Genomic DNA, 13,929 nt, shown 5'->3' with positions numbered 1-13,929 from the left:
CAAATGATAAACACAAGTTCTATTTCAATTTTCTTCCTTTTCCTTTTATGTATCTAAAGAAGATTCTTTTAGTCAAGCTCTTATTCGTCTGTCATTTACACAGACTTACCCTAGTAAGAATGAGACTTTTGGAAACCTTCGAAGAATGAAGTAACCCCAATGTGATCTTCAACTTCTCAAAGAGATCTCTCATTTCACCACGGCGGCGGCGCTCATTGGCAGTGTGTGTCCGGCGATAATATGCAAAAGCTTCTGCTTCTTTCTGTAGTTTTTCACTCCAATAATCAGGTTTTAGCTTTAGAGGAACTTGTGCAGCCTATCCAAACAAAAGATTGCCTCCTAAGTATCTTTCACATCTACTCGCTTTCCACCACACCAATGGCACTGTTCTATATCAGACACCAACCATCTTCTGCCTAGAGTATCTTAACAGCCTCTCAGTTGGTCCTCTTACTACCAGTCTATCTTTTCTCCAAATCAACAGTGTAAATTCTAAAACATGCTAATGTGATATCACTTCTCAGCTCAAATATCAGCAGTTTTCAAATGAGGGATTGAGAGAGGGACTCTAAAAAAGCTTATGTGTATAATTTATTATTGAGAGTTGTTTTTATGACACAAATTACATGAAAAACTTGACTAGTGGAAAACAAGTTTAAAATGTTTTCTTAAATACTGTAAAGACCCTTTACAATTTGGGAAAGGGTCAACTACCACTCTTCCTAAATCACTGTTGTCTCCAACCATTCCAAAGTGCTGTAAATTTCCTAAGCACTCTATAATCCCACACCTCCCTGTCATTACACAGGTTGTTGCCTGCACCTATCCCTTTCCACCCTCCTTTATGACTTCACAATTAAATGCAAACCTTTGCATTTTTCAGGAAAGTCTTCCTTAACTCTCAGGATGCCTTAGGCTTCCTTTCTCTCTTATTTATTCTAATTCTATTTTTAAATCATTTAAAGAAGTAGTAGATGCATACCGGGTTTAAAATACAAAAATGTAAAGAGCTTATAATGAAAAGCAACTGTGCCTTGCACGTATACCTGGATCCTTAGAAACAACCACTTTTATTCTTTGAGTTGCTTTTTCTGCTTCTTAAGTCTATATCCTAAGTTAAAAACAGTATTTTTAACTATTTACTTCCTGCTATGCAGAAAAGAGTCCCTAGAGTCCCTTGGACTGCAAGGAGATCCAACCAGTCCATTCTAAAGATCAGTCCTGGGTGTTCTTTGGAAGGAATGATGCTAAAGCTGAAACACCAGTACTTTGGCCACCTCATGCAAAGAGTTGACTCATTGGAAAAGACTCTGATGCTGGGAGGATTGGGGGCAGGAAGAGAAGGGGACGACAGAGGATGAGATGGCTGGCTGGCATCACCGACTCGATGGACTTGAGTTTGAGTGAACTCCGGGAGTTGGTGATGGACAGGGAGGCCTGGCATGCTGCGATTCATGGGGTCGCAAAGAGTCGGACACGACTGAGCGACTGATCTGATCTGATCTGATCTGATGCAGAAAAGAATTCAGTTCACCACTCTCTTGTATCTCACCATCCCATCCTCCTAATACAGATAAATCACTTAGTTCTTCTATTGATCCCTTTGGAGATATAATTCTATTTCCATTTCTCATTTCATCCACAATAGACAGTGTCTCTGTAAAACGAGGGTATCCGTACTTATATCCTTTCATTTCTTCTTCCCTCTTTTATCTCCCAATCTGTAATTTGTACTTATATATTTTTCAAAATTGAAATTAATTCCTCCACAGTGTTAAGTAAGGATAGAGAAAATCTTGCTTAATCATGGTACCATGATATCCTACACAATATATTAAGAAAATCAAAGAAAATTTATAATCTCATTGCTCCCTGAATTGCCAGCCATTATTTCAGATAACAAGTAATTTTTTAGGTCACTGGAAAAATCAGGAGTCTAGATAAGAAAGAATGCTAGCCTATTTCACATCACATCATCAGATTATACAATTAGTTTTCAAATAAACAAAACAAGTTTCACAAATTCCATGCCCATTTTAATTCCTCTAAATTATTCTATCAACTAGGTGGGGTGGGCGGGTAGAATTAGGAAAAAAAAAAACAGTAGTAGTGTAATTTCATTAAGGGGGGGTAGCTGATTATATTAACTCATTGGTAAAAGCAGCCCTGAAAAAAGTCATAATTAATGTAACTAATGTTGTTTTACCTGTAAGGACAAATGTTATCAATTTTATTAAATGAGCAATTATCATTAAATATTCTGTAAATACCTTTCGACTCCTTTCAGTAGCTTTTTCATCTGCAGAGACAGGCGTACAGCACCTAAATAAAGACAGTATTTTCCAAAGTCTTATCAAAATTCAATAATCTAAGACCTATTTCAAATCACCCCTAATTGTCTAAACTGTGACTGGCTTATTTTCCCATAGTCCCATTTGTGACAGTATGATTTATTCAACAATATCCTTTTTTCTCAAATTCTCCCAAAAAAACCTTAAAACTTCAAATTACATTTTTCAATTGTGAAATATTTCAAACATGTAAAACTGTACAAACAAAATACATAATCAACATCCAGGTATCTGTCATTCAGCCTAAGAAATAAAATATCCGCCTTCCTTCCTTCTCATATAGTTCTACTAGGAATGTACTGATTCATCTTGAAAAAGAAAATATTGTGTAGCATTTTAAACATATGTAATGTGTATCTTTCTTCAACTGATTTGTTTCATTCAACATTACATATGAGATATGTTAATACTTGTAGTTTGATCATTTTAACTGCTATATAGTATTCCAAAGTATAACTTCTCTAAATTTTATTTTTTTAGTATGTTAGTAATTATTTACATTGCATCCAAATTTTCACAATGGCAAATGCTGGAATGGACAACCCCACACATGACCCCTTATACTTGTGCGTGAACCCTTCCAGAATCTATATCTAGGAGTGGAATTGATGGATAGAAGAAATGCATGCACATCTTCAACTGTAGTCACATCGCACTGCTCCCCAAAGAGGTAATAATAACTCATACCCCCACCCCACCTGTAGTATGTTCCCACTGTTCCACAACTAGACAATATTATTTCAGAAATCTCAATTTATGCCAAACTTCTGGGTATAAATTTGTAACGTCATTATGGTTTAATCTTTATTTCCCTTAATTACTTGTGAGGGGGGAACAAATTTGTGTATGTTTATTGGCAGTCCAGGTTTCCTCTTCTGTGAACTGCCCACAATATCCATTACTTACCTTTCTATTGGATCATACTTTTCTTTCCTTTTTCTTTAAAATTTACTTAATCTTATTTATTTCTTTTTGGCTGTGCTGCGTCTTCATTGCTGCATAGGCTTTTCTCTAGTTGCAGTGAGCAGGGGCTACTCTAGTTGTGTAGTTTGCAGGCTTCTCACTGCAGTGGCTTCTCTTGTGGAACACAGGCTCTAGAGCACGGGCTCCAGTACTTGCAGTACATGGGCTCAGCAGTTGTAACTCCTGCACTCTAGAGCACAGGCTTGATAGCAGTGACCCATGGACTTAGTTGCTCCAAGGCATGAGGGATCTTCCTGGATTAGGAACCAAACCCATGTTGCCGGCATTGGCAGGCAGATTTTTATCAGCAGGGAAGCCCGTGGATCACCGTTTTCTTATTGACTTGTAAGAATTATTTTATATCCTTGATACTAATCCTCTAACACATATTGCAAATATTTTCCTTACAGTCTGAAATCACCTTTTTACTGACAGAACTTTTTAACAATCTGTTCCTTTACAGTTTGTGCTCTTTAACTGTTAATTATTCCTGGCCCTTTACTATTCCAGTCCATAAAGATGGAATCTGTTTATTGAAATCTTCATCAATGTTTGTTTGTTTTTCATTTTTTCAATGTCTTTCAATAACATTTTATAAAAGTCTTACACAATTTCTATCAAAAAGTTGTGTAAGACTTTTATAAAATATTATTGATTCTATCAAAAATCCCAAACAGCTTTTTTGTATTTTTAATTTTTTTTTGTTTATTGCTATTGTTTTAGAACTCAATTTTAGTATACTGAACTTACATCCTGCAATATTACTGAATTTAAGTCTAATTAAGTTTTTAAGAGATTTAAATTCTTTCAATTATAACCAACAGGCAACTGAGGTGTTTTGTATGTGCTCAGTCATGTTCAGCTCTTTGCAACCCCACGGGCTGTGGCCTGCCAGGCTCCTCTAGCCATGGTTTTCTCCAGGCAAGAATACTAGAGTGGGGTGCAATTTCTTATTCCAGGGGATCTTTCCACCCAAGGGACTGAACCTGTGTCGCTTGCATTGGCAGGAAGGTTCTTTACCACTAGCACTAACTGGGAGTCCAGGTAATTGAAGGACCTTCCAAATAGCCCTGGAGTGAAGAAAAATACCACCATATCCCTACCTTAGACTTTCTCACTAGGAGTGAAGAATTACTCTTTCTCAACTCATTGCTACTTTAGGTAGCTGATGATATAATAACTTGAAAAGCACAATGTCTGGCACAAAATAACTCTTACCTTCTTTCTCTCATACCCCAATTCCTAATCAATATAAGGTTTACTAAGGCATAACATTTTTTTCCTAAGTCATCTTATCATTCTGTGTTTTCATCTCATCAGCTGAACAGGCAGAAAAATTTTTCTAACTGTACCTCACCCGTTCAACTAGCAAAGTAACCACATTTAGAATTTACAACTGTATTCTTAAAAGATAAAGAACTTTATTGAGTAATCCACTGTGTCAGTTATGCTAGTTATTTCATATATTATATGATTTAATGCCTTAAAAAAGGGCATTTTCCTCATTTCACAGGTAAAGAATCTAAGAGTCAGAAAGATTACACACTTGCCCAAGGTTAAATAGCTACAAACTAGCAAAACTAGTATTTTAATGCCAATGTATCAGGCTCGGAAAGCATGTTATTCACATTTATATACTGTTTCCTAGCAATAACAAGGAAGTTAATTACCTCTGAATTTCAGCTCCTTTCCTCATCTACTAATAAGATAAAAAGCTAGAGAAATAAAGGAACTATGTCAATTACCCAGAACTCTTGACTAGAACATTCAGTTTTGCTTATGGTCACAATACAAGAAATAACAATCCAAAGAAAAATAAGACTTACGGCTGTTTCAAAATCTCTGTATGGACAGCTGTGCTCTTCATGTGGGCGATTTTAATTTCCTCAGGGAGCTCTTCTACAGTCTCAATGTCCACTTGTTCTTCATCATCCTCAATGTATTCTATACAGTTATTCTGAAATACACCAGTCCAACAGTAAATAAAGCATTGGGAAGCAAGCACACCTAAATTTTTCAACTGAATGTTTCCCTTATAAAGCCAACCAGTGCCAAACATTGATCTTAAACCATGAGTACTAATAACCCTAAATCTGTTAATCTTAAAATGGAATTAAGTCATAAAGACAGCATATGGTTAGGGCTAACAACCAAGAACTACATTATAAATCACACTGAGTTGGCCAAAAAGTTCGTTCAGGTTTCTCCGCAAGATGGTATAGAAAAACCTGAACAAACTTTTTTGACAACCCAACAAAGATTAGACTAAAGAGACAGAGTCTCCAAAGGGCTGTGCTGATGCTTCAATATTACTGCAAGTGGACAAATTCAAGTACAGATATATTAAAGCTGCATAAATCTAAAGATTAAATAGCAATCAAATAAAACGTGGTGAGGGAGAAGGTAGAAAGCAGAAAAACTCAAGTTCTAGTGTAACAGTGCTTCATGGTTAACCCCATATTAAACACCCACAAAAACACATTCAAGGCAGATATGCAAACAGAATATAGCCCAATCTTCTAAGAATCTCAATCCCACAGAATGAGAGCTTTTGAAGAATTTCAGATACCAAAAGAAGCCCAGGCTTGCTGTACTGCTTATTATACCAAAAGATGAGTCAATCGGTAAGCATTTATTGAGCACCTACCAAAGAAACTCACAACAGAGGACTATAAGAGGGACTTCTCAGGTAGCACTAGTGGCAAAAGAGCTCATCTGCCAATGCAGGGGAATTAAGAGATATGGGTTCGATCCCTAGGTCGGGAAGATCCCCTGGAGGAGGGGACAGCAACCCACTCTAGTGTTCTTGCCTGGAAAATCCCACGGACAGAGAAGCCTGGTGGGCTATGGTCCATAGGGTCACTAAGAATCAGACACAACTGAAGTAACTTAGTATGCATATAAACTATATGGATTATGGGCTATGCAGATAGAATTTCTAAGTCCACCTTTAAAAATAGTGTTTATTATGCCAGAAACTAAACAGAGAATATGTCATCTGTAACTGTACTGTACCAAAGAAGCACACTCAAAATGAAGCATCCCTATCACTTTACTAGCTCTATTTTAATCTCACCAGAAAAACTCCTTACTCCCAAATTAGAGGCTCCCTATGGCTAACAGACATAAATGACTCAAGTCATCATTTTTTTTTTCAAGTCATCATTTATGATCCCCAATTTAATCATCATCTAAATATTGTGTATTAATCAATGCATATTAAAATTAACTTTGGGAATCTAAACCAACAGAAGCCCAAAAGTTTGAATACTAATGTAGGCAGATGCTTTATAATATTTAAACTGAAGAATATGTAATTACATGGCTTTAATTGGAGGCTTTGTAAATAATATCCAATTAACTTAATTGGGGAAGATTTAAATTAAAAAGGTTATTCACAACTTTCCTTACACTATTCCAATACAATGCTTAACAGGCATAAAGCTATCATAGGTGTCAAACATATACATAAATACAATGTAGAATTTAAATTTGAATGCCCTTACTTTAAAATGGCCAGTGTACCTGTCAGATTTCCCATTTGAAGTTCAAGCAATGCCACTCTGTATGACTAAGACACTCTAAAGGTTCCATTAAGTCAGTTCTACTGATAGCAACAGTTTTCACTGATTTGTTTGTTTGTTTGTTTTCACTGATTTTAAAGCAGGACTGTTTTTGACTTGTGGTTGCCAAGGGGGAGAAGTATTGAGTAAAGGATGGACTGGATGCAAACTATTATATATAGAATGGATAAACAACAAAATCCTACTGTATGGCACATGGAACTATATTCAATATCCTGTAATAAACCATAATAGAAAAAAAATTTAATTAAAACAAAGCTGGACTGTTTTTGGTCTGATGCTTACCTAGGCTGACTTATAATGAGACTGCAAAAAGTGCAACAAGATTGGCAATCTAACTCCTAAACTACCTACAGATGTAAGTCCTCAAAAAGGATAAGGTTATAGATAGAATGCAAGGCAAATGCATATAGAATTATCCATCTCATTTACAAATGAGACAGTGAGGTTCAGAAATAATGACATAGAAACATTTCAAAATGTAGACATTTTAGAATTTTAAAATATAAACCTTTTTGCTATATTTTATTTGCCTAAGACAGTTAGGCATTAACGGAGGAGGACCAGGTAACACAGAGAACAAATGAATCTCAAAAGGAGTGAAATTCTAAAACTGCCATGCAAGACAATCATTGCAAAGGGCCGTATTATCTCAATTTCGATTTCAAGATACCCCACAGGCAGATGACTATAACCTCCTTATGTTTTACATCAGGGGAAGGGGACAGCACACCACAGCCCCCCATTTGTTTCTGTAACTGAGGTTTTTACTGGAACACAGCCACACTCATTCACTTACTACTGTTTATGGCTGCTTTCCCTCTCTAACAGCAACTGAGTAGCTGCAAAAGCAAGTCATCTAGCCTGCAAAGTCTATAATATCTACAAACTAGCCCTTTACAAAAAAGTTTGCCCAATTCCTGCCCTATATCATACTGATGCTCAATTACTTAGCTCAGCAAACACAACTCTACACAGAAGTCTATGAAAATGGCTTCGGCAAAATTAAAAAATAAAAATAAATTATAAAGGTCAAATTACAAAGGAAGATGACCAGAGGTTAGAATATAAATTTTAGACACTAATTATTTAATTTTAGGAGATGGTTAGAAAGCAACTTTAGGCGGGGTGATAATAAAATACTAAATGATGTTTTTCATTTCTCTCCAAAACAAAAAACATCTCTACAAATGCTGACAAATTATCTTCCAGTTCTAAGGCCACCCATTCCCTGCTTCTTATATATATCTACCAGATAAGCTACAATAACTTTGCATAAAAAATGTGAAAAAAACTGAGATCAAATGGGAGTAGTGATTTTAGGATTTTTTAAAAAAATAAACAAAACAAAAAACCTAATTTGATAGGGACTCTCAAAGCATCTATTCCCCCAAGGCTTAAACCAGCCTTCCTGTATAATATCAGAGAAGTCTCAAAACACAATATAAGCTCAATAAATGTTACCTGACTGACACAGCCTAAAAACTACAAAGTCATTTAATCATGATTTAAACCTAGGCATCCAATTGAATGTATCAGGTCTTAAGTTATCTTCTGGAAAAGCTATTGTCTCTAATGAATCATTTAAATTCTTGAGGTTTCAGTCACAACAAAAATGGGCTCACCACCTTTTCTACATCATCAACCTCCTCACTCTGGTAGTCAGAAACAACATCCACAATCTCATCAATAGAATCATCGGTTTTCTCATTCTCATCTTCTTCGTCTTCCTCTTCCAACTCCAAAACAGTGAAGTCAGTACTGCTTCTGCCACCCGTCTTCTCTTGCTTTGGTTTTATCTGTTCTCCTGAGAGCAGTAAGTGACCTTGAAAATGTCCGTCCCCTTTGCTCCCTTTGGCAGCTCTCCTAGGGACAATGGAGAAGGTTGTAGGACTAGAAATCCTACTCCAAGAATCACATTCAGTTTTTAAAATTCTGGCATTCTCAGTAGTTCCACTTTTTCCAAGTAAATCAGAGATACTGTGTTCTTGTTGAAACACATCTGAATTTTCCTTACAAGTTTTTGTTTCTTTAATTAATTGCTCATTTGTCTCATTCTTGCCTTCTTGTGAAGTTCTAACATATTTCTGGGCCAAAGGGCCCTTTAAGTGTTTTCTCCACCCCTCCTTAATGCTGTCCTTCTCCAGAGACTCTCCACATTCCTTCTCCTTGGCCTCTGGCTTTGGATTAGATTGCTGCTCCGCAACTCTACTGCCTGAAAATTCAACTTTGCTTTCTTCTTTAGAGATAACTGGAAATTCATTTGATTTTTCCTCTGGATTGTCTAAGCCTTTCTGCTGTTCCACTTTCACATCACCGAGTTTTTTAAGCTGCACATTATTCACACTTTGGACTGTCATGTTACTGGCTCTTCCAGAAATGGTCTTAACTTCTAGAACAGTCAGTTTTTCTTTGGAACTGTTATGGTTCCTAATCCCGTATTCTTCCTCAACATCTTTATAGTCTTCACCTGCGTGTGAGCCAGTGCTACAGACATGCTCAGAAGGTTTAACAGCTGTAGGCCCTTCTTCTATAAGGGATTCTTCATCTAAATGATCACCCCTATCTTCCAAGGAATCATTCAGAGTTTCTTCTGAGACAGCAGCTCCTGAGTTTTGTTTTATTATATTAGTCTCAGGCTCTACAGCTTCTCCTGACTGCAGAACCTTCTTGGTTTCTTGTTCTCTTTTTAAAAAGCTTGTTTCATCTTTCTGGTCTGCATTCTGAGATTCTCTTTTCATCTGAAGTGAAGCAACATGTTGAAGAATGGAGCTGGGAACAGGCTTTTGTCCTGGGAGCTGCAACAAGGCAAAACTACCAGACTGGAGAGGAATAAGACTGGCTGTACCAACAGGCTGCCCTCCTGAACTATAAGTTATTTTGGTTTCAGAGGCTGTTTTACTTGTGAAACTGTGTGGTTCAGGAGGGGAAATCCTCAGAGTCAATGTACCAGACTGAGACACAAAATTAGGTCCAGAAGAAAGCAATGATGGTGCCTGAGTGATAACATTCATTGCTGGAGAAGACCCAACAGCCTGAATTACAGGATTCACAACGGAGAAAGCAGAGGGCGAAGCCGAAGAAGGTGGAGTCTCTGATGGTTTGGAAGGAGTGGGTAAACGGATTCCCATCACAGACCCTGGTGAGGAAAAAAAAAGCATTTTAAATCACCATTGCCCACATCAAAGACTTTCAAAGTACGTATTTTTTTCCTAACAGGTGATTGATTTCAAGAGACTGATAAGACCAATGCTGGTATATAAATATACCATATGACCAAATGATTCAAGAAAAGAGAAACTTATCAAAAATATCTCTAACTTTATACCTGGGTTCCGAAACATGACAGGTTGTAAGTTGGGCTGGTTATTAGATCCTCGAAGCTGATGCAAAGGGAGAAGCTGGACAATCTGCCCATTAGGGTGCCTGAATAGGTTCATTCCACTTGGACTCCTAACAGGCTGCAAGACCATCCGATGTCCCTGAAGTTGTGTGTTTGGGACAGGTCTAAGAGTAGGAGAACCCTGCTGCACTGGAATCAACAACAATCGAGGTCCAGCACGTTTCACTGTGTTAGGAGAGACCTGTGGAGGAGCCACTGGAATCTGAGGGGCATTTTCTGAAAAATAGGAAATGGAAACATAGTATCAGAATTTCCCTTTAATACTTGGGAAAAAATAATTATGACAAAGAATCTAACCATGCTACAAATAAGTACAAATTTAAATTACAGAGTTGGCAAAATTCTGTTATGTCCATGATATAGGACACAGGACTTATGGCTGAGAATAATTTACTTTAAACTTAAGTATTAACCACAGCTTACAGGGCCTTACATTTAGATTGGTAAAAAAAGAAAGTCTCAACTGTCAAGAGGTACATTTAAAGAGATAATACTTCTGCCTAAAGAAAGAACACAGGCACAACTCTAAACCTGGATTCTCATTAAAGTTCAAGTAAATTTTCTGTTCAACTTAAAAATTCAGGCTGTTAATACTTAACAGGCTTATGACTTAGTTTAACAGGTCTTACTCAAGGAAGACAAAGTCAAAGACTAAAAATCACAAGGTACAAAAAAACTTCTTGGCCTTTAAAGTTCACTGATGAATAAGCAAAGCATACAGATTTGTGAAAATTATTTTTCAAAAGGAAAAAAAAACACATATCCCCCAAAAATGGAATGAAATTAAGAGACATCAAAGAAGTAGGGAAATAAAGCCTGGTTAGGAAGAGGCAAACATAGTTTTGAAACAGAAAAGGTAGAAATTTAATGCAGAAGATGTGAATTGAAAGAGATCTCAAAACATTAATAGTACTGAAAGATGCACTTCAATGTCTGGAAGAAAACACCAAGGATATGGGAAAAAACAGTATGAGTTTTTGGTCATAGGAATAAAGAAGTAGGAATAATGATAATAGTAAGCATAAATGAAAGTGATCTAATATTACCATTCAAATTACTGAATTTCTTTAACATTATTATTTTCAATTATTCTTTTTTTGACATTTTTAAATAAAAATTTTCATCAGTTTGTCACTAAACAGAAAAATTAACAAGCCAAACAAAACAAAGATTTTAATATGTAATATGCACTCTGCCCAAAAAAAGTATCAAATTTCTAAAAGAAAGTGATGCTCCTTAACATTTACATGACAAATTACTATAGAAGATCCATGATTACTTTTGAAAAGGAAATAACAACACAAGACCAAACTGATTAAAAAAAAATAGTGTGCAACTTTTTAAACAAACAAAAAAATCATCTATCTTATGTGAGAAACATGTTAAAGTAAAACATTCTTAATTTCCTGAAAATTTCTATTCAAATTGAGTTTTACAGAATGATTCAAAACCAAATTACTCCCAAAGCAGCCTTTAATATACACACTAAATAAGTGATTATTTATTGCACTGGGTGAGAGCTCAGGGAAGAAGAGAAAGACAAAAGGATGAAAAGTCAAATGAAAAAGTCAGAGGTCTAAATCCCCGAGTTGGGATCCACTTTATGAAACTATAACAAAATCACATACTTCCTTAGAAGTTGGGAGTGATGTGAGTCAGCTCCTTTTATAGAAGAGCAGATAAGAAAATATACAACTAGTATTTCCTCAAGTAGTATTACATAAGATACTTTAAGGTGGTATGTCATATAGAATAACACCATATTATACTGTCAGAATTTTAATCTTTTGATTAAATACAGAAGAAATTATGTCTCTGATATTATGTCTTTAATATTAAAATTAAAAAAAAAAGACTATGCCAGCATTTTCTAACTTCCTTCATTAACAGAGAACAAGTCACATGTTAAAAATACACAGGAGCTGGCTAGTATTTGATACTTTTTATTATTATTGGTTCAGTTTATTTATTTAAGAGACTATCCTCCATTCTGGCAAGTAATGCTGGTTTCCAATTACAGTAATACTGCTCCTTTTAAAAGTATACTTAAGTGAACAACTGACTTGATTTAAATAACAATAATAAATCAATTATATGAGAGTACAAATGGGAATCAGAGCAAAATACTTGAACGTATGTTCTGAGTGACTGAAATCTGAGAGAAAATGAACTACAAAAGGTAAACAACTTCACAGTTTCATGACATAATTAAAAATATAAAGAAAGGTTAGAATACATGATTTAGAAGACGTGACCAGTTAAAATATGACAAGATGTGAACTGTGAGTTTCAAAAGGAAATCAAAAAGGCTTCATCAAACACAATCTTACTTTTGAAATAATATTATTAGCCATTTTTGGTACGTGTGTTGACAGGAAGTAGCAAAAGACAACAAAATTGACACTGTCATCCACTTTTCCTTTCAACAGCACTTCAATTTATAAATCCCTTCTTTCCTAAAATATCTACAGGGATTTAAACCATGCCCCTGAAGACAAAAATATTTAGTAGGAAAACTATCAATAACCAAGACAGAACTGTTGTCAGTTATTTTATTCCCCCTTATATCCTGTAGGGGCTTCCCTGGTGGCTCAGATGGTAAAGAATCTACCTGCAATGCAGGAGACCCGGCTTCAATTCCTGGGTCAGGAAGATCCTCTGGACAAGAGAATGGCAACCCACTCTAGTACCCTTGCCTGGAGAAGTCCATGAACAGAGGAGCTTCATCAGCTATAGTCCGTAGGGTCACAAAGAGTTGGCCACAACTAAGCAACTAACACACACACTATATCCTGTATCTCTCACACTCCTTTCCATACTAATTCTTCTTTGAGTCTACTAAGTTACTTTAGCTGGTTGAATTAGGATATAAAAGTGACCAAAGTGTGAACTATTTCTATTTCAAATTCACTTAAACTAAGTCAACAAGAGAAAAAAATTAACTTTAACTAAAAAGTTGACATATAAAATATCCGAGTCCTAAACAAAGAAATATGCTTCCCTACTTCTATTTCAATCAGTTTATGTATAATAATTAAGAGAATGTATAGTATATAGGAGTTGGGCTGATTCACAAATGATTTTTACTAGGCAAGAGGACCTTAAAAAAAAAAAAAAAAGGACCTAGAATTTTAATCTTAAGCAAGAGAAAAGACCTTCAGCTTGGCTGCAACATAAGCAGAAGCCCTCTGATCTGTCCTTTTTAAATATAAAGCAGCAGCTCTCCCACTCCCAAAACTGGGCACACCTACATTTGGTTCCCTCAGAGACATGAGCCCTTAGCTCTCAACACACAAGAGCTGCTGCACTTCCTCCTGCACCCACTTTAATGGCTGCTCTACTGGCTCAGAGTTCCACTCCCAAATGTAGCATTTCCATTCTAATGCTTTTGAATATTTTTAATTTCCTGAGAAAATCTCTAGCTCCACTAAACCATCTGTTAAGGCTGTTTATCTTGAAGGTTAATAGTTTTTATTAGCATTCTGGGGCTTCCCTGGTAGCTCAGACTGTAAAAAATCTGCCTGCAATGCAGGAGACCTGGGTTCAATACCTGGGTTGGGAACATCCCCTGGAGGAGGAAACAGCTACTCACTCCAGTATTCTTGCCTAGAGAATTCCATGGACAGAG

The 13,929-nt window shown here is 36.1% G+C and overlaps 1 protein-coding gene across 21 annotated transcripts in view; it reads right to left on the bottom strand.

Moving 5' to 3' along the window:
- Positions 1-13,929, bottom strand: part of MGA (MAX dimerization protein MGA) — a 147,633-nt gene that overhangs the window by 8,504 nt on the left and 125,200 nt on the right. For 15 of the 21 annotated variants that reach the window (XM_061430835.1, XM_061430834.1, XM_061430849.1 and 12 more), the window contains 5 exons: positions 10,227-10,517; positions 8,524-10,037; positions 5,141-5,271; positions 2,271-2,322; positions 110-316 (listed from right to left, as the gene is read on the bottom strand). In XM_061430835.1, coding sequence (XP_061286819.1) covers positions 110-316; positions 2,271-2,322; positions 5,141-5,271; positions 8,524-10,037; positions 10,227-10,517 — 2,195 coding nt within the window. Of the gene's footprint in view, positions 1-109; positions 317-2,270; positions 2,323-5,140; positions 5,272-8,523; positions 10,038-10,226; positions 10,518-13,929 lie in introns of those variants that run through there. The other 6 variants (XM_061430838.1, XM_061430840.1, XM_061430845.1 and 3 more) reach the window with 3 other exon arrangements.

This window comes from Bos javanicus, chromosome 10 (assembly GCF_032452875.1).
Source record: "Bos javanicus breed banteng chromosome 10, ARS-OSU_banteng_1.0, whole genome shotgun sequence".
NCBI classification, from domain to species: Eukaryota; Metazoa; Chordata; class Mammalia; order Artiodactyla; family Bovidae; genus Bos; species Bos javanicus.
This window is presented reverse-complemented; position numbering and strand designations above follow the sequence as displayed.